Source organism: Podarcis filfolensis (genome assembly GCF_964270895.1).
Source record: "Podarcis filfolensis genome assembly, chromosome: 1".
Classification (NCBI taxonomy): domain Eukaryota; kingdom Metazoa; phylum Chordata; class Lepidosauria; order Squamata; family Lacertidae; genus Podarcis; species Podarcis filfolensis.
In genome coordinates, this window is record NC_139604.1 from 60334688 (window position 1) to 60355791 (window position 21104).

The 21104-nt window shown below is 45.6% G+C and overlaps 1 protein-coding gene across 2 annotated transcripts; it reads right to left on the reverse strand.

The window, feature by feature from the left end:
* Positions 1-220: 220 nt before the first annotated feature.
* On the reverse strand, positions 221-20965 carry PIDD1 (p53-induced death domain protein 1). 2 transcript variants are annotated; one of them, XM_083580382.1, is made up of 16 exons: positions 20484-20965; positions 17985-18358; positions 16202-16615; positions 14807-15010; positions 12815-12872; positions 11166-11367; positions 10092-10220; positions 8882-9061; positions 8279-8426; positions 7459-7594; positions 6223-6373; positions 5197-5320; positions 4448-4566; positions 3218-3325; positions 2750-2955; positions 221-1801 (listed from the first exon to the last, which is right to left on the reverse strand). In XM_083580382.1, exons 2-16 carry the CDS (start codon positions 18247-18249, stop codon positions 1564-1566), a joined length of 2682 nt encoding a protein of 893 aa, XP_083436508.1. In that variant the 5' UTR covers positions 18250-18358; positions 20484-20965; the 3' UTR covers positions 221-1563. The 2 variants fall into 2 exon arrangements, with proteins under 2 accessions (XP_083436508.1, XP_083436507.1); XM_083580381.1 differs by having other exon boundaries at positions 20209-20965.
* Positions 20966-21104: the final 139 nt, after the last annotated feature.

Here is a 21104-nt window from a genome sequence, read left to right on the forward strand (position 1 = left end):
CGCCCTGAGCCTGGTCTTGGCCAGGGAGGGCAGGGTATAAATAAAAATTATATTATTATTATTATTAATATTATTATTATTATTACCAGCCTGACACTGAGCATAGCAGCAGCATGTCCCTGAAGGTCCAGAGGGCATAGGTACTGAGAGGTGAGGGTTGCTGAAACCTATCCTCCTCAAACAGCCATGCATCCCACACTTACGACCAGTGACAATGTGAAGGTTTGAATTTTGTTTTTATTTCATTTGTGTCGTGCCTTTTTCCTCCAAGCAGCTCAATGCTTTTGCATTTCATCCTCACAACAATCCTGTGAGGTAGGCTAGGTTGAGAGATAGCAGCCGAGACCAGAAGAAACTGGCAGTTAATAACAAGGCATAGCAACAGTTCCCCCAACTGGGAGCGTAAGTAGTAGGCCCAGAGTCCTTCCCCAAGTGAACCAGATGTAAAGTCTGATAGCAGATAGCAGGCACATGTCACTTTTCCTGGTTCCCACTCCCAAATCCCATGATCCTTCAGTTATTAAAATAAAATCTAAAGCCATGCATGTTGTGGGGGAATACAAGAGAATCTTCTCTGAGCAAGGCCCTCCAACCTTTCTGGACCCAAGGGGTGCATTTGGAAGTCTAAGAAAATGTCATGATGCCAGATTTAACTAACTGGTCCTGCTCCCAGAAGCCCACACAAGGACTCCTGTTAGCACAATGAGGCTTTCCTCTCCTTACTCATGCCCCTGCCCAGTTGGGTAAGGAGAATCCCCAGAAACAGCAGATAGGGGAGGAGAGAGGAGATCCCATCAGTCAAGAGGAAGGGCTTGTGCTGAGAAAACAAGCTTCTTAGAACAACGTGGGATTTCGTCTACGGGTTCCACAAAATACCCATTCCACAGAAGAAAAACTACCAATGCTCAGGAAACCTCCCCCTCAAAACATGAGGCAAAATACCAATTGCCACCCCCAAAAAACAAAATAAAAATGGAGACAAAGTAGGCAACACCCAGCCCAAAAAAGCAGGCAACACACACACCAAACTATTGGCCAAGCAAAAAAGGAGGCCAAGCACCCTATTGTGGGGCCCACAAGCATACAGGGTGGGGGAGAGCTAAGGAGGAGGTAGCGTCTGTTTTCCAGATAGCTGAGCCCCATGGAAGAATCGGAATGCAATTTAGGAGGGGCAGGAGGCCTTGCCAAGAACCAAGGAGGGTGTCTGAGGGCATGGTGACACCCACAGAAACCATCTTGAATTTAACAGCAGATCACAGATGGTTTTCCCCCCTTATAGGAGTAGTGGTGGACATGAAATAAATAAGTCACCAAACTGGCAACATTTAGGGCTCAGCATGTCTCTGCGTCATTAATGTTCAGCAGGGCATTCTCAAGCTAGCAGCCCTGGGTGAGAACATCTGGGGGCTTGACAAGAGACCAAGCATTAGTACTTGGGGCTAGATGCATGTTGTCAACAGTCCTCAGCCTCAGCTCCTTCACAGATCCACTGCCAGTCCTTTGCCTGGTTCCTGCCTGCCCCATGCAAGCCACAGCAAGGCAATGGAGGCCTCTTGCCGGCAGCTACACCATGGCAATGGCAGAGTCTTCGGTGCTGCTCTCCTGGTCTAGACCCACTCTCCTGATGGACTCCCTGTACTTTTGCCTTCCCAGCGCAATGATGGCTGTGATTTCATCTGCTATGTCTTGGCGGCCACTCTCCTTCATGGCGCTGATCAGCTTGTCGACACAGTCGGGGTGTTTTTCATTTTGCTGAGCCCAGGAGAAGAGCATATGCAGAACCTGAGCACCAAGGTCGTCTCTGGAAAATACAGATGGCGCAGCACACAATGGTAAGTCTCATTGAAATATTTACAATATGCCTTTTCATTTGCTCCAGAAAGCTTACAATAGTTTGAAACACACAAAGCATAAAACAATAAAATCCTAAGACATGTTTCATTAGCAAATAAATTTCAGATTAGGCAGCGACCCAAGCACTTCTCCAGAAGCCTACCGACTGGCTTCGTAGAGCAGGGGACACAGAAACAGAAAGGTCGGCATTATCAAAGCTGCAGGTTCTTCTGCCTAATTTAGCACCACCTGAGAAATCACACGTGTTTTAAAAACAAGCTTCAGTCCTTATGGGGCAGGGAGAGAGGAGGAGACATGGAAGCTCACAGACATTTTCTATAATTGTCTAAAGACCAGAAGGATTCTGGTTTTGGATTTTGCACTCATCAAAAGTTCCAGCCCCTCACTTCTTTCAGTCCTGGCCTCCACCCATCTATTGCCAGCCACCCCAATATTTTCCAAATCCCAGCTTTCGTTTTCCAGTCATTCTCTGAGGTTTGGAGAGAGGGAGACAAAACAACTTCTGCAAGAAAAAAATGAGAAGCATCTAAGACCTGCTACCAAGTGTTGGAGTGCTCTTGTTCAGGGTGCCAGCCAGTCACACCCTCCCCTCTAGGCTGTTGCTATATGCTAGCAAAGTTCTTCAGGATGTTGCTACACAACAACTTCCTTCATCTCTGACCACTGGCTGTACTGGCTGGAGCTGAATACCACCAACATCTGGAGTTTCTCATTCCTGTTATATTATGCTGTAAGGAGCTCAAGGACTCCCTGCCTTCCGGTCAAAATAATCAGTGTTTCATTTTTCTTTCTCAACTGATACTCAATATTCTGCAACTACTGAGCCTGCTCCATCATTATTTGGCTGTTTGGGCAGTGTTTTTGCCACCTTAGTGCTAGATTCAGCCTCACTCACCTGTAATTGTATCGTATCTGCTCTACTTCCTGGTAAGACAAACCCAGGTTTAAGCCAATCGTTGGCCAATCAGCTCCAACACGGCCAGCAATGGCAAGTAGGTTGGCCTGGGTCAAGTAGCCAGTTTCAGCATTCCCCAAATTCAGAGGGGGAAGAGAAAAGCCATTTGGGGTTGTAGGCTGCTCCTTCCCCTGGGATTTCAATTTCTGCCAAAACAGAATAAAAAAACCACATATGTCTATTATTCATGGGCCAAGAAAAACCAGCAACACAGCAATCGAACCTGCCACAATTATCTCTCCACTTAGGAACATAGAAAGCTACTATATATTGAGTCAGTCTATTGATCCATCTACTTCAGTGCTGTCTCCATTGTCTGGCAGTGGCTCTCCAGGGCTTCAGGCAAGAGACATTTTCAGCCCTATGTGGAGATGTTGGGGACTGATCCAGGGATCTTAGGCAACTTACGGGTAGCTTGATTGGCAAGGTGGCTAGCCAATGGGAATCAGGGCCTTTCCTCCTCTTGGTAACCTCTTCAGGAATGTCATCTGGAACAGCACCTCGGTAAAAGGAAACCTTAAAAGATCAAAAAGTTACAAAAATGCAATTATAATAATAGGAAACACATCATAGACTATAGATCCACATACAATACAGATTCTCTTAACCGCTGCAGCATAACAAAAATAAGGGAGGAGAAAATCAGCAGCAGGATATTTAAAATACAAAAATGGTGCCCAAATACAGAATCTTCCCTCTATCCGAAGTAACTCTTAATCCCAGCCAGCCACAGAAACGACGCCTGGGAGCTCTCCTCTCTTTTCCCAGTCTCTCACCTTGGGTGATCTTTACTTCCCTGCCTGTCCCTCAGGGTCCTTCCACCATTTCCCCTTGTTCCTCCTAGCACAGATATGAAGGGCAATAAAGTGAATCCTCCACTGATTACAGAGGATTCATGCTATGTTCTTCGAAGTCAGTAAACCAGAGTTGGCATCTTCCCCACTTGCCCTCCTCTGCCCCACCAAAACCATTGAATTTGTATGCCAGAGAAGATTATGTTCCTATCCAGGCACAAAATGATGAAACTAAATATAATTTATGCCTATGATCTTATTTGGAACAAGTTACACAACACGTACTAAAATTTATGATCTCTCAGCTTGCTTAAGAGAGCTTTCTTGGAAAATATAGCTAGCTAAATTTGCATGGTTTATTTTGGCACCAATATTTGAGGTTTTATAACAGTTTTGATGCTTGGAAAAGTGAAGGCGTTTGGGCAAGCCTAGGCAGGAGACCCTACCTGGACCCCATCAGTCACTGAAGCCTTTTGCAAATAGGGCTTGCATGTTTTGAAATTTCTCTCTATAACATTTTGCATTTTTTTAAAAAAAATTGAGATTCTGGGCTAGGGACTGGATTCTGCACCTTTCACAAACATTTAAGTGCAATCCAGAGAAATACGTGGGACTGGAGCAATTAACTCTGATTTGTTTCAGCAGGATTTAAGTGCACTCATGTTTTGGATCGTGGCCAAGGACTCTGAGAAGATAAGTAACCCTGCTTATGAACTGGCATATGATTAGGAATGAGGACAATGAGGAAAAGGAATGAGAGATATGTCCATTTATTAAGATGCGTATTATAAGTGAATATATCATGGGCAACTTTGCTGGGGCCAAGAAGGAGAAACTGATGTACCTGCCCTTTCACAGATTTGCTTTTCCTGTCCACTTCAGAGGTGATGTAGACTTCCTTCACATTTTTCAAGTGAGAGAAAAAGCTGAATGAAATTCTTCCGTCAGTGCAGTCTGGGCGGTCTGAGTTAAGTTGGAGGCAATGCAGGCAAAGCATCAGTTTGCATTAAGCCACAGTGCTGTAAAAGGCTAAAAATCAAGAGGCAACAAGACAAATGGGGTCCTGCCCACCTGTCAAAGTTGGCCTGTTGGGGTGTGTGGGCAAGATGAGGATCTGGGATAATCCAGTTCCCCCCACTGATTCTGCATCATTAATTGGCCGGCGAAAATGAGAAAATCAATGGTTTTGCATGGACATACTCACTGATAGATGATCTGTCTTCACTGACTGGTTTGGGGGATTTCCCACCATCCACTATGTCCCAATGCAGGAGAATATCACCTGCTGAGCAGACCCCTTTTGACAGGCAAAGGCCAGGAAAACATGGTGTCTTATCTTACATTAGCATCTCAATGCTAGCCAAGGAGGGGCCTTCCCCTATTCAGTGGCCAGCACAAAAATCAAAAGGTACTGCTATTATTATTTATAAGCAAGTCTGACTTAAGCTTGTGGCTGCACAATCACTTCTGAGCCCTGAAAAAGCCTCCTTTCATAAGACCCCTTTGTGTCAACAGATTTGAGGATGGTGGGCAAGGGCCAAGTCCCTTTGCTCTTCAGGGGTATTTACACAAGCGGGCTCTGCTGCACTTCACCTGCATCAATGCTGATGCCTCGTTCAAAGGCTGCAAAGAACTGCTCCCCTTCAACCATCTCTACCATGTCCGATGGCTCAGGGCCTCGGTATCTGTCGTGGAGCCTTTTCAAAACAGGATCAACCTACAAGACATCCAGGAAGAGATTTTTTAAGAAATAGATCTTGGGGGTTCACGGGGCCAATTCATTTCATTACTCTTTGTGCGGTTTCAATGGGAGGATGAAGGTTTCTGAGGGAGAAGCTTTGTAAATGCAAGAGCAGCTGGTGCGGTGCTGCAGTACCATCCTCCTGACCCCACTTGCCAGGCCAGTACCAAGGTCTGGGCTGCATGGGCACACCAGCAGGGGTACCAGACTGGGCACACTAGTGCACCCATAAAACCCTGAACTCACTACCACCCTGCCACACCCATCCTTTGCAAACGGCAGTGACACCCAGTGTTGAAAGGGTAGCTTCTGCTGCACTACCCCAGCCATTCTTGCTGCTTTATTTGCTTCTGTTACCCCTATTATGAGGACTCGTGCCAAGCTGACCACCTAAGCTGGCCTCGCTCACCCTGTTGCAGCAAACCATAGATTGCACTAGCCAATGTTTCCTGCTCTCGCCATGCTTGCTGCTCTTACTTCAACTAAAGCCCATCATAAAAGAATGCACAAAGCCAATCTCAAGTATTCATAGGAGAAGGCTCTACTCACAACCAGCTGGTTCCCACCCACCCCGCTTCAAACCCAGAAAGGTCTCTCTGGATTTCATGTATTATATAGCTCATGCTAGTGAGCACAGCTTCTGCTCCAGTCCTGCACAACTTGTGCCCTCCTCTTTTTTTTGCAATCCAGGAAGAGAGCAACAGCAGGCGACTTACTGATCCCCTGGTGACCAGAGGGCTGTGTTTAGTTTGGTGGGTTACGAGATGCTCTAAACATAGATAAGTTTTTGGCTGCATTTCATGCTTGCAGATCACAAGCGGATGGGCACTACTGCATGCGCATGTACACACACAAAACCAGGACAGTGAACAATTTACCTTGTGCTTTGGGACACACTGCAGCAAGACTTGCTCAGGATCTTTCTTCCTCTGCAGAGCTATGAAGTTCACCTGGTACATGCGCAACCTTTTATAGACATATTTGGCAAAGCCACCGATATAGGTCTTGGTGGTGCACCACAACCAGTACCTGGGGGAAAGAGTGGGGATTTGCAAAATCATTTTGATTTGTTTGTTTTTTTCGCTTGTGAGCACATATATTGCAAATGAGGGTGGCATGAGTGCAAAGTTCTGTTTCTCTATGCGAGAAGAAACATATGGAGGTGTGCAAGTGTACTTCTATGTCAAAGGAAAACTGAACAGATGATACAGAAAACAGACCCGCCCCCCGCCCCAGTAGGGGCAATCTGATTCACCTATTTAAATACCTACCAAAAGCAAGGAAATGATGTGTGATTGAGGAAAAGGAAGAAGCTGTGAATCTCATTATTGAATACACATACAAAACAAAACATGATCATTCCACAAGGTACAACTCAGAGACAATACTTAGCGTGATGAGTTGAATGTGCCTGTGCTGATCGGCGTTCATGATGAAATGCATATGCAATTTCTTCACCCTGAGCACAACTCTGAACTCAATCCCAGTATCTACTATTCCGCAGCAAAGCATCTAAAAGCAGATGGATCAAGTGCCATGGTGCATTTGAGTTTACTGTGAAGCATGAGGCATCAGCACAACTGCTTCCCTGCAGATACAAAGCCCGCCTTCATGTGATCAACTCACATTCTCCATGTCTGAGTGAATCAGCAACATGAACAAGCCATTATGATACTATAAATTTTGTCCAGCACACCTGGTACCTATAAGATTGGATTCCTCTGTGTCTATATTCTTTGCTAAATGTTCTAGAAAGACAAAAATAGCCTGAGTTGGACTACGTTCAAGTATACACTGCAGGAAATCACTAAGAACCAGAATCAGATCTGCAGCCTGGCTCATATAAGCCCAATATGATCCTTCTTGCCTGGTGGAGAAGCAGGAACCGAGGACCATTTAACAAAGAATACTAAACAGTTATCTTACTGTTGACTACCCACTCCCACCCCTTGTTCAGAGGAAAGAGGAAACAACTGGATGAATATGGTCTCTTCTTTGTGGAGCTCCCAGTTCTTATGCTATATATAATGTGTATGGAGGGCAGGAAGGGATGGAACCTTCTCTTCTTGCTGGCCCAGGAAGATGTATGAAGTGTGCCTCCTGGGTCAACTCACCAGGAGAAGTGTGTGACTTCAAACAAAGCATAGAGGTGGGTGAACTCCAGCACCACCTGACTGGTGATGTCATTCCAGTTCTGAGCATTCCAGTCACTGTGCAGCAGATGCACCCTGGAGCGATCCAGGGTCAGACCTGTGGACCAAAAAAAATATGCTGTTATCTACAGACCTCAAGGACAAACTATATTCAGTGCATAATCAGGATGGATGAGGTTTTGTTCCAATAATAATAATAATAATAATAATAATAATAATAATAATAATTTATTATTTATACCTTGCCCATCTGGCTGAGTTTCCCCAGCCACTCTAGGCGGCTTCCAATCGAGTGTTAAAAACAATACAGCATTAAATATTAAAAACTTCCCTAAACAGGGCTGCCTTCAGATGTCTTTTAAAGATAAGATAGCTACTTATTTCCTTCACATCTGAAGGGAGGGCGTTCCACAGGGCGGGTGCCACTACCGAGAAGGCCCTCCGCCTGGTTCCCGGTAACCTCACTTCTCGTAATGAGGGAACCGCCAGAAGGCCTTCGGCACTGGATTATCAATGGAACATGTGAAATTGTGAAATGACTGGGGCGGCGTGACCCAGAATAAACAAGAGCACCTTGCAGTTCAGTGTGCTATAGTGCCCTATACTTGCACAACCCAATTTCCTCAACAGAAGATTAACTGTCCAGCTTGAAAGCGCATTTAATTGTACCAACGTTCTGCAAATTTAACTAGCATGTGAAATTCAGGTGTGGTAATTCTAAGGAAGCATTAACAGTTCTGTCAAAACACTTCTGCTGAGGGAATTTCTAGATCAAACCTACCTGTGACTCCTGGGGGCAGAGGGAGCTGAATTTTTACAGGCTGAAGGAAGTCGATGCTGGAATTCTGGGAGAGGCAGAGGAGGGGGCTAGCAACCGTCTCAGGATCATTTGTGATCTCCTGTAGGTCCTCTGAAGACACGGGCAGCACCTGAGCATTTAAAAAAAGGGGGGGAATTGGCTCCATCAGGTAGTGTGGGGGCTTCCTACACAAGCAATGGACTTCGTAGGCTCCCCTTCCCACAGCAGCTATCAATGTTTTGAAAAAATGGTCCTGAAAGTGAAGGGTCCCACCAAAGAGGGATCTAACACTGTGGAAGAGGCTGCACTCAGAAGCAATATTGGGAAAGCTCTTTTGGATTCCAGCCACAGGTGTCAATAGTTTTATTCCTAAAAGTAATTATTTGAGCAGTGACTGTATAAGTCAAATAGGAGCTTCCAAAATTCTTTCAGGGCATGTCTTTTTGATTTTATAACACCAGGGCAACATTAAGGCACTCATGACCTAAACTGTGCAACCTGACTGGAATAGGACTTAAAAAAAATTAAATCTCCAATCTTTGAATACATTTCTGGACTCTTTAGGCTTCCTGGGCAGAGGCTTACCTGGAGCTTCACTGTCCTCATCTCCTCAGTCACGCCAGGGGGAAAGGTCACTTTGATGTTGGGATCGACAGTTGAAAAAAGCAAGGCTCCCTCTTGAGGGACTCTGCATTCATTCTCCACAAGTCGAGAGACAACCAAGAACCAGGAGAAGTGAGGGACGCTGCAGCAGGCCACATGCTTCTGTCAGAGGGTGTGGAAGGACAGACAGGCACCATTGTAAAATGCAACAATACTTTAAACAGAGGGAACCAGGCACTGAAAGTGAGCGCAGGTCTTATACCAGCCTTACAAATATCCACGAACTGGCCTGGCTCAAATGTAACAGGGCCACTTCCAAAAACTGGCCATAGCCTGTTGGGTTGCAAATAATGAGCAACAAGCTTGAGTGTGCCCCTTCATCCTCATCTCACACACCCAGCTTCAGAAGAGACCTCCTGCTTTCTTATACCAGAGTTCCCTGTGGCATTCAAACCAGGAAACTCTGGTTTTAAGAAAACTAGGACATCTCCTCTGCAATCTGGGCATGCTGGTTCAGATGATGAAACAGCTAGCTGACTCACAGAAATAACTAGCTCAAGCATGTTGATCATTCATAATCATCACATCTGAATTTGTCCAATTTGTGTTTGACAGACCTACTAACTTACGGAACTTTCCCTTAAAAGCTCTCTCTTTGGCAGTACACAGAACAGACAGGCCAACAAATAAGAATGCAATTCCTAATGGTACTACACATATAACCAACCTTTCCTTCAAAGAGCTCAAAGTGGCACACATGATTGTTGCCCTATCCAATTGATCCTCACAACAATCTTGTCACGTAGGTCAGGTTGAGAAGACAGTGACTGGCCCCTACTGAGCTTCACCAACGAGTGGGGATTTGAATCTGAGTCTCCCCTGCCTAACCACAACACTATGCTGGCTCTTTGTGAAAGGCCACCCATCTCAGTTGCAAATAAAACCAAGTATAAACTTACTTAGCATGCCTAGGTGCAGGACCTTAATGAGTTAACGAACTAGGTGTTGTGTATGACAATCTCTAGGGGAAACACATGGCAAAACTGAAGAGAAAGCAGCTGCAGATTACAGCTCAACCCTCCCTCCAAGCTTCCAGCAGGAATTCAATATGGCACCCAACTGATGAAAGAAGAACTCGCTGAGAAGTGAGGTAACTGGCATGTTTTACAACACGCTGCGCTTCACGACCTACCTTTGGCTTTTCTTTCCATTCCACTCTGGTTCTCAAATCGCTCCAATTTTGCCCACTGAAGGTTCGAATTACAATCTCACGGTCGTGCAGGTACTGTGTGGAGGCATATGGCAGCCAGATCAGCACCTCCTTGAAGAACACAAGACAGAACAAGACAGTTTCCATGAGTTAACCTCCGAGAAGGAAACTTCTCCATAACTCCAGGGAGCAAGAGAAGGACCTCAGGAGCCGACAGCCATTGGGGAGGACGTGGAGAGCAAGTGAAGGTTGTTAGTTTGTCTCATTTCTGCTGTACCTCATAAAGAGGAAGCGGAGAGGGCAACAGCATGGAAGGTTGCATATTACAGCGTCAAGATTGGGGAAAACGCAGCAGTTCCCACATAGCTCACAGACATGCTAGTAGTAAGAGATCGGTTTTATTGCATGGTGAACCGAAAAAGAACTTCTATACACTTCCAGCCAACCTTCAGACCTGCACTGGTTCTTTAACTGGGGATGCTGCACGCAACACTGATTGCAAAGCACAGAAGGTGCAATGCATACAACATGCAAGAACACAATTGCTGAGTTTCAGGGGCCAGGGCTATACAGCCAGAGAGATGGGAACTTTGATGACATTTATTTAGTCATCAAACGTCTAGCAGGTTTTTCGTCTTGCGAGGCATTCGTCTTGCGGGGCACCACTGTAACGTGCTTAATTGTTCTACTATTCTTAAAACGTATTGCAAAAAGGAGGGATTATATTACTAAATACCTTTTCAGCTGTTGTTTTCTAAAAAAGGAGAGGTCCTATCCAAACTAGAACTCTATTTATCTTATTCCCACATTCCACATATCTCACAAGCAGAATGGTTGTCCTGGGGCATTTTTCCTGATGGAACTCGCATTTGATTAAGCCAAACCTCATTGGCAGCAGCCTAAATTCCACAAATGGAATTATCACATTTTAGCACACAGGGTTCTCAGTGGCCAATATTTTTCTTCTTCTTTTCTCCCATGCCCAAGTTGAAAGATTTGGGGGAATTAGCACAGTTCTAGCCTAAACTCCTTTATGACTTCATGAGCTCTTCTTACCTTCTGGAAATGAATCCCATGAGGCTGCAGCTCCAGGACTTCACTCAGCAGGATGTCATGGTCCTTCAGCTTTACCCACTGGGGGTCAGGGGAGTGCTTTTGGAAGTGGATAGTTACCGAAGTGGTGGTGGCACCCAAGGGGAAGCAAAACTGGACACCACAAGCTAGGAAAACTCTGCAGCCTTCAGGGGTCACAGTAAAGCTTAGAAGATACAAAGAGAAGCACAGATGTTTCTACAACGTTACAGGTCTCTTTACTCCAAAGTTCTGAGTTATAAATATCTATAGACTGTCAGAATTCTAGATACAGTTCTAAGGCTTGACTACGCTGTGTTTCACTTAGCTGCAGATCTCCAGATCACTCCAGTCCCATGGGCTTCCCTGCTCTCCCTGGGACCCTGACTGTGGTAACTGAGTTTTGGATACTTGCTCCAAAGGAACAGATAGTCTCACCACCTTCAACAGCATCTGGGTTCCATTTCTAGAATATCTGGAGGATAACTGAATGACTATCAGATACGGCTGCTCCTAGCCATGACTGAGTGCAGAGTTTGGAACTTGCAACTACATGGCTGTTATTATGGGGGGTGGGGTGGAGGCAGAATCATTTTATCCTCAAATCCCTTACACTTGTGACATTCCAGACCCAATACAAGCCCTAAACAACTTGGGATCCAAGTACCCAGGAGAGCACTTCCTCCAGTTCTGCCTCAGCCTTACCCATCTATGAAGGTTTGCTAGGGATCAGCTGTTTGTTATTCCAACTTTAGCTTCTGCTGGGTGTGCAACGATAGAAGACAGAGCATTCTTGGTGGTGTCCCCTTGCAGCTAATTATGACACCCCCTCCCAAATGGCATTTGACTGTCTCCCCACATTGGCCTCAGTTGGGCACAAGGTGAAAACGTTTTCCCAGCACTGCTACTTGATGTAATTTTTTCTTGATATGGCATATTGTTAGCCACTCTGTGTTTCCGCACAGTTGATGGGTGGGATATAAGAGTGACAAAGTAAAATAAGAAACTAAAACTAAGCCTATCCTTGCTATTCTCAGATATTTTCCTTGCTTTTTTCCTCTTTCAGGGCTGGTATGCAGAGGTCCCACTTGCAGGCTCCAAGAATGAGGGGGCCATTGGCCTCTGGATGTATAAGCCTCTAGGCTTATCTGGTGATGATTGCTACTACTGGACTAGTAGCAATCCTAACATCCCAAAGATTAAAACAGTGATGGCACTCCGACTGCAGAATAACCAACAACAGCAAAGACAGTGGCCGCTGTTCCACCCTCAAGAGTCCCATAAGAAACAGAGACCCAGGACCCATGTCCCTGAGCGCTGCTTTGAGATGTTACTTGGTGGTGCCTGCCCTGCTCCCTTCAATAAGTTTGCCACTTGCAACCAGTTTCTTTTTAGAAATCCAGCTTCACCCATTTGTAAAAAACAGGGATGATTAACCCACAGAAACTACCCCTGCATCAACAACTGAACAAGGCATCACAGTGCAATTAATTATTATTAGTATTAGATGTATATCCCTCCCTCCCAGGAGCCATGGGAAGCAAGGAGAATATTATGCCAAAAGTGAATTAGGAAGATACTCTGACATGACGATAGTACAGAAAGACACCGGCCAAAAAAAGTACGTGAAATACCTATCCTCACCAGCTTCAAGGAATAGTCTTTGTAATTTTTCTGGCCTTGAGTTTGAGTCTGCAACAAGTCAGAAAACAAAGTTTACATGAATATAAACAGAACGTGTTAAGTGCTTCTGTAGGAATGAGTATAGTAGTCTTCAACTTTTTCAAACCAAAAACATGCACTTGGGCCTCAATTCTTTCTTTATCATATATTTGTATGGTGGGAGGGCTACTGTTGTGACTCCCCTTTGATTAGCTCTCAAACCAGCGGTGGGTCCTGCTCCACCCGTTGAAGACAAATGGCTTAGTCAAATGTTTTATTATGTTTTTATATGTGATAGAAGCTGCCCAGAGTGGCTGGGGAAATCCAGCCAGATGGGCGGGGTATAAATAATAAAATTGTTGTTGTTGATGCCTTGTTCCCACAGGGCCAGCCCCAGATATTTCACCACTTGAATATTAAACCATGATTTCTATGACATGAACTCCCACCATAATTTCAAAATAAAACCTATGACAGGGTCACTAACATTTATGGATCGGTGGGCACATTTCAAATTTTGAGAGAGTGACAAAATAGCTGCTAGGCAGAGCAGGGCATAACACAAAATGGCTGCAATGCACAACACAAAATTAGAGAGGCAGCCACCCCTGACAACTTTATGCTAACCATGGGAAGACAGCTATGTTCTGCTGGTCATGATTACAGACGTTGTCATGCTGTATAGGTTTTACTTACACACACAGAGAGATGTAGCTGCTGTCTATAGCAATAGGGAGCACCCCTCAGAACCAGGAACATATACAAAGTGGCCACACCAGATTCACTCGCGTGCCACAGATGTTGCTTGGAAGGCACCTGCACGTTTTACCTCACAACTTTGTTTCTAAGAGGGCTACAGACTGACTTTCCTTTTTCAACATGAAAGCTCGGAGACTGGGACATCTGCCCTGAAGTACCCATGAAAGTGTGGGCACCAGATTGGTGACCCCCGTCCTATGAGAAAGTAACATTCACAAGCAACGCCTGTCTAAGGGTAATGGCGATTTTCATTTATCAGCGACTGTAAGTAAAGTCACCAAGCGAATCAACCTGTTTGCTTCAAAGTCACCCACCACAAACCTGGCTTTAGAGTGCCTGAGATAAACACCCAAGAAGCTTTAAGGCAATTTGCATTCAAATTGGTCTCTCTTTTGGCTTTAAGGGCTGCCCACCCTTCTTAGCAGCCTTCTCTTTCTTTTAGCTGTGCCTCATTTTGAGCTGAATCTGAGTCCACTTCAGATGATGTGCCCTCTTGCAGTTGCAGTAATGTGAGGGGAAAAGCAGGGCCAAGCTTGCTGCCCCCCTCAACCCTCGCTCCCCATGCATTGGATGGGAAGGTCTGAAGAAGGAAGCATGCTGTAGGCAAATGCGCTCCCCACATGATTTACTCCCTGTTCACATGTAGTTCTGGGCAGTGCTAGAAAAGGAGGTGCCAGAACTCACCATGAGTGCCTCCCTTGTTCTCTTAGAATGGCAATGGCTCCCATCTGAGAGGTGCCGGAACTGAGCTCCAGTGAGTTCCAGCTGAAAAAAAGCCCTGGATCTGGGTCACATGAGGAGCCTATACTCATAGGGCAGGCTCCCTGAATGGTGGGGAAAGGGCCAGGAGAGAACACAGCAGCAGCAGCAGCAGCAGCAGCAGCAGCAGCAGCAGCAGCAGCAGCAGCAGCAGCAGCAGCGGAGCTTAAGGGCAAAGCCCAGCTTTTTCTATCCAGGCAATTTTGATGGGATGGAGAGGAATGACTGAAGGGGGCTCAGCTGCCTGTGAAAACCAACCAGGTGGTCTTTCAACCAGTCCTTCATATTGTAAGGGCTGCAATTTCAGATGTGTCTACACACATCTCACAAAAAACAACAACCACAGAGCTGCCCTCTGCACCAGCCACACAGATCACACGGCAGCTTCTGGCTGTCGCCAGTTAGAGCAGCTGTTGAACAAATCAGACAGAAGAAAAGCAATTAACCTGGTTGCAGTGGCACCTCTGGCTCTCCTAGAGGATTACCACGGAGGTGCACAAAGGGGAGGCTCTGGATCTCTGGGGGGATGCTGCGCAGCCTATTGTTTTGCAGATCAAGCCTGGACAAGTTGGGAAGGCCGGCCAGGGATGCAGGAACTGTCACCAGAAGATTGCTGTGAAGACGTAGCTGCCGCAGAGACTGCAAATTGCCTGCAAGTCAGAGCAGGAGTGGGAAAGAGAGAGGTCAGCCTACGCTTTGTAAATCCTTATATGCAAGCAACTCTCCCCCATTCACAATTTGCAAATCCCTTATAACAAAAAAGAAAAGAACTCGGGGTCTTGCTTACTTCCACCACAATAAAAACCAGCCCTCAAGCATACATACATACATACATACATACATACATACATACATGCATAGATAGATAGACAGATAGATATAAAATTTATACAGCATACTCATACCATAAACGTTTACTATAGAAAGGTTCTCGTACTAGCCAAAAAGAACGTGCCTGGTATTCGAGGAACACAATGTAATAAATAATCTAATTAACAAAGGTCAGGGGGAGTCAGGCTTAATCCTAGTATTCCCTTGGCATTGTAGCTCACCTCAACAGTGAAGAGGTGTGTGTATGGAGGTGCATGTAAAATCCCTATGGTTTTTGCAAGGCTAGAACGTAGCCTTTTGTACAAAGAGTCAAATCACTTGCTCTACCCACATTGCCTCTAGCCTTGCTCACCACTGTCATGCGGCCCCCAGAATGTGGCCCATTGGGGAATATGGCCCTCAAGCTAAAAAAGGGTTCCTTCCCTTTGTGCTATAATACACTTACATCCTGATTATGTGGGTACCACCATCAGTAGTAGTGGATCTCTCTGCAGCTATACAACACCCTCCAGACTTGCCAAATCTGAAACAGTGGCCAGAAAAGTTTTCCTGTTTAGTCAGGACTCTGGTTATCAGTAATGTGACAGTGCTGCAACAAAGACTGTGCCTTGCTTCAGCCTGAATACAACAACAACAACAACAATATTTATACCTCACCCATCTGACTGGTTTTCCCATTGCAAATCTTAACAACTTTAAATATTTTAGATTGTAACTATTGGGTTTCCTAAAAAGTTGTATCATAAACCACTTTGAGAACACCATATATTTCCTTAAATATTTGCATTTTTTGTATTCCCGTTCATCAAAAATGACCTAATTTAAGCTCATTCTGTGAAAGCAAGCCCCGCTGAGTTAAATGAGACTTACTTCCTAGCAATTGCACAGAAAAACTGCAGCTATGCCATGTGACCCTGAACGTGTCGTAGCCTTAATCTCGTAATTTGTTTAGTCTCAAATTGCATCTTAAAATATTTACTCCCTTTCTCTTGCATTTGGGAACAACTTACCAAGAGAGCTAGGGATTCCTGTTAATAGATTCCCTGAGAGATCCAGCTCTGTGCAACTATGCAGGTTTCCGATCTCTTCGGGAAGCGATTCCAGTGCATTTTCAGAGAGGTCCAGTGTTTCTAGTGCTGCCAGCTCCCCTATGCTCTGTGGCAGACTTTGGAGCTGGTTCTTCATGGCGGAGAAGAAAGTGAGGTTGCTGAGCTGGCCAAAGTCCTCGGGCAGCCCCTGCAGGCTGTTGTGACTCACCAGGAGGCTCCTGAGGCTGCCCAGCTTGGTGATGCAGGGAGGCAGAGCACTGAAGCTGTTGAAGCCCAGATCCAGGTGAGCAAGGTGGCTTAGCTCCCCCAGCTCTTGCGGCAATGATGCCACCAACCCTCTCTGGGGAGTGCCAATTTCATCTCTGGTGTGTCCACCTGCAGGCCAGGAAAATGCAGGAAGAGAAAGTCTCGTTGCAAGGATCTCCGTTAACTAGCCTCATATAAGCACATGGATATCCAATGGAACAATATGGAAGACTGAACAGAGATAACTGGAAAATACAAGAAGCTTGAAGGATTTGGGGCGTGAAGGGACTACAGGTACCCGATAACTGTCAGTGGAAGTGGGTCTGGATTTTTTGCTTTCAGGGCTACAGCAGGAGTGATAAACACGCTACACTCACAAAGAGGTGTCTTTTTTGGCCCCTTAGCTTTCAGTCCAATATAATAACAACGATAATAAAGCAACAAGATTGGTAGCTTGCAGCTGCTTATGAGACACACACAGCTACTGTTGCTTATATTCAGTATAAACTGGTTAATATAAATACCTGTACTAATGAAACATAGGTTTTTAATAGGTTGGCCAGCTGAAACTGTATTAATTTAGCTGCATCAATGAAAGCTACAGTTGCTGTTTTGGCTGTAGATTATTGAAACAAAGAGGATCAAAACAGTTCAAGAGTTAGGCACACACACTTATTCCTAAAGGGCGTGTCACACCAATTTCAAGTATATAGCACAGGAAGAAGAAAAAGACCCCCTCAGCTTAAACTATACGTATAAAAATCAGAGTAAATATCTCTCCAAAGGTTTTTGATGTTGCTACATAGACGCACACAAGATTAAATCATCTCTAATATAATCATAATAAGAAGGGAAGCTACTGTCCCAATTTGGCATTTTCTGAATTTTGACAGATATGGAACTGTCATCATCATTTTTCACTTCTGCAAGCCCCATTCTACAACTAAAGATCAGAAAGCAGTCTTGTTTCATTCACTGTTGAAACAAGGTCTGTTCCAAGCCAAATGTCAGAAGCAATACAGTAGGAAAACCTGACTTTTGTTCAGCCGAAGATAACGAAGGCTTCGAAAGCCCCATGTCTATTCCAACAAGAGAAAGCCCTATTGAAAAGAGTGGGTTTACATTTGAGTAAACACAACAGGCCCATTCCCAAGAGAGGGTGCAGACTCGCCCGTTGTAGGTTTCCTAAGCAGTAAATCTCACCATGCTCAATTCCTGGGTAAGCGTGCATAGGTTTGAAGTTTTGGACTGTACCATGCACTTTCCTGGCAGTAAGTAAGCCCCACTGAACACAGTGGGACTTCTGAGGTGGGGAAATGCATAGGATTGCAGCAGAGTCAGACCATTTTGCACCTTCATGAGAACAGTGGCCTAAGGTCATTTTGATGCGCTTGGTCAGGGAAGGAAACCTAAAAGCTAATCTAAACAGAGGGGAGAAATATAAATTAAAAAGTGAAACAGTCAAAAGACAGAAAGAGAAAAGAAGCATGCAGTTTACCTTTGAGTACAAGGGATTTTAAGCCCTTCAGGACCGGAATGGTGCTTAGTGTGGAAGTGATAAGTTCCTCATTGCAGCTCAGCCTCAAGAATTCCACCTGCTCCACTTCTTCCCTTCTCTTCTCATACAGCTTGAGGAACAGGCGACAGCCCTCTGGGTAGACATCTAAGTTGAGCCTGTTGCCAGCCAAGCAGGAACTAGCAGGTGCCTCGGCCTCCAAAGCACCCTCCCCCAGAGGGTCCCCAAGCTCCTGCGGCCCAGCCATCTTCTGGTGTCACATTGCCAGGGGCTGCGCATGTTTTGACTTGCCAGCCAAACGAGCACCGGTGCCACCGCAAGGGATTGAAATGGAAGATGGAGGAGAGAGGCAGCCCCTGTGAAGAAATGGAGGGAGAGGAGCAAAACGCTGAAGAACCAGTGCACACGCAAAATCCATCCAGATGAAGGAAATAGCAGAAGCTGTACTTGAGGCACTGAGCATAAATGAGGGCAGAACAACACCTTCCCCAGCTGGGCTGTTTAAGTGGCATATTAAGGCATATAATGGGCCCCAAAGCTGATAAAACTAGGAAGGAAGAATGGACGTTTGAAAGACAACGTGGGGAAACTGATTGCGTTTTGAAGTTTCTACATCTTTCATGTACTATTAGAGTTCTTTGCCTCCTCTTTAGAACCACATAAATGCATCTTAATAAAAGAATATTAGATATTTGCAAGCAATATAGCAAGAAAAGTTTAATAGAAAAATTAAAGATCTTTGAGTACCAAATCCCCATCCCTAACACACAGGCAATGCCAGGTATTTCCATGGCATTTTACACATGGGGAACCGATAAAGATAACGAGCTGTGCAAATGTGATTTTTTAAAAAACAGGTGCAGCTTCATTCACAACAGCATGACATGCCACCCATCTACAGGAAGCTAGAGCACTTTCATCCTTGACATCTGGGCACAGTTTCCCTAGGAACTGTGGATGAGGAGTCAACTAAAAAAGGCCAGGATGAATACAATTGACACAGTACAATCCTATGCACATTTACTCAGAAGCAAGTCCCACAGAGTTCCATGGGACTTGCTCCCAAGTCAGCACAGCGCCACAGCTCTAATGCTTTTTTTCACGTGACCCCTTATTTTCTTCTTCAAGTGTAACTTATCCTTATCATTCTTTCATTAGGCACTGTTACAACCTTCAAAAGCAAAAAGCCAATCTTTGGCAAAAGAGCCGTTTTTAAAAAAAAACCTGTCCCCTCTCAGAGCGACTGCACCCCCCCCCCCATACACACACACTCTTACTTACAATTATTTCCCCAGAGAGAGATTTCCCTGATTTAGCAGTGTGGAAGTGATAAATTAACAGATAGCTGCACTGCAATGACAGAAGTGGAACCTGTTGAAACTTTCCCTTACAATATGCACGGCATCTTTCAAGGACAGATGCTGGCACCTCTAGAAATCAATTTCTTGTAGCTGTGTTAATGCAACTATTCCAATCTATTCTGTTTCCCAGCATGCTTTAAAGTAGTGGTAGCCAAAGTGGTGCCCACCAGATATTGCAGACTACAATTCCCATCAGCCCCAGTTAGCAGAGAGAGTCAATGATGGGGATAATGGGAGTTGCAGTCCAAACCATCCAGGGAGCACTATGTAGGCTCTCGCTGCTTTAAACGCTGTTCTCCAGAACTAAAGGAGACATGGAAAACCTGTGGCCCTCCAGTTGTTGCTGGACTCCAACTTCCATCAGCTAGCGGCCAGGGATTATGGGAGTTGTAGTGCAGCAACAACAGGAGAGCCACATGTCCCCCATCTCTAAAGCACATGACAGGGACAGAGATAATGTTTATTTCATTACAGAATTAAATAGGATGGAGAAAGTCGTGGAAATAATTCATCAACAATTGCGTTAATCTGCAGCAATGCCGTTATTACCCAAGAGGGTGCAAAATTAAGCGTGGCGAGTGTCAGGCCAAAGGATGAACCCTGGTCCTTGGCTCCTAAAACGGGAGGGAGGAAGTTCAGGTCAAGTCTTTCTCCCTAATTCCGGGGTGGACGGTTAGCTGTGATTTTTCAGTGAAGAGAAATAAGGCTCTAAGGTGGTTTTAGTCATCAGTACACATTTCCTAAGAAACAGCTTAGCACTGGAAATACAGACTCCAGAGCAAAGTCGTGGCAAAGAAAGGAACGTACGGTTGCAGCCTTGTGCTGCGACGCTACATACAACTCACCAGGAAGTGAGCCCCATTGAACGCAGCGGCGCTTGCTTCTGAGTACCCGCACTTAGGATCAGCTTCTTAGGGCCCGGAGCAGGAAGAGAAAAGCTTTGCATGAAGTTTTCAGATAACCAGCAGAGAAATTGCCCGGATTAAGCAGTGACGTAGGTCTCTAGCCCAGCAGAAGCAAAAGAGCTTCCAAACAAAAGTTTCAATCGAAACGCGCCACCCGACCCGGCCTGTTTCCTCCCGCCCTTTCCTCCGCTTTCCAGACAAGAAAATGTTCTGACATGGGCCGGACAAGCATATTTTGCCTTTTGCCGGTGCTTCTGGCTACTCCGATCCTCGCCGTGCTTATTGGAAAGTTTGTAAAGGCTGCTGATTTCAGTGGCAACTGCTAATCCAAGTAAGCACGCTCCGGATCGCAGCCTTCGGGTCTGCTTGTCGACCTCCTAACGGCTTGCGGCGCAGTTCCAGTCCCCCGCTGTTTGCACATTGCCGCCGAAGCCACAGCCCAATCCTCCCACTCCCTCCTTCCCCTAAAGGAGGCCGATCCCTCCCGCCCTCTTGCACAAGTTCCCGCTTCCCCGGGCTTCCCCGCCTCGGCCAGCGCGGAGGCGGCGAGCAAAGCTTGGGCTTGCTGGGGACGTCCCGGCGAAACTGCGTCCATTGTGATCTGTTCCTTCCTAACAAATGCGCGCTGCCGCGATCCTTAAGGGCTAGTTTTGCAATTGCGATTTGTAGGTCATTGCGGATTCTTGTAACTCGTTAGGCCGGTTCCCCCCGCCCGCCCCCCTGAAACAAGCGGGACCTGCGACAAAATGTTGCCGCGTATTCTACCCCTTTAAAGACGAGTATTCCTATTTAGGGTTTAGCTAGCTAGACAGCCAACCGTGTAATACTCCAGTATG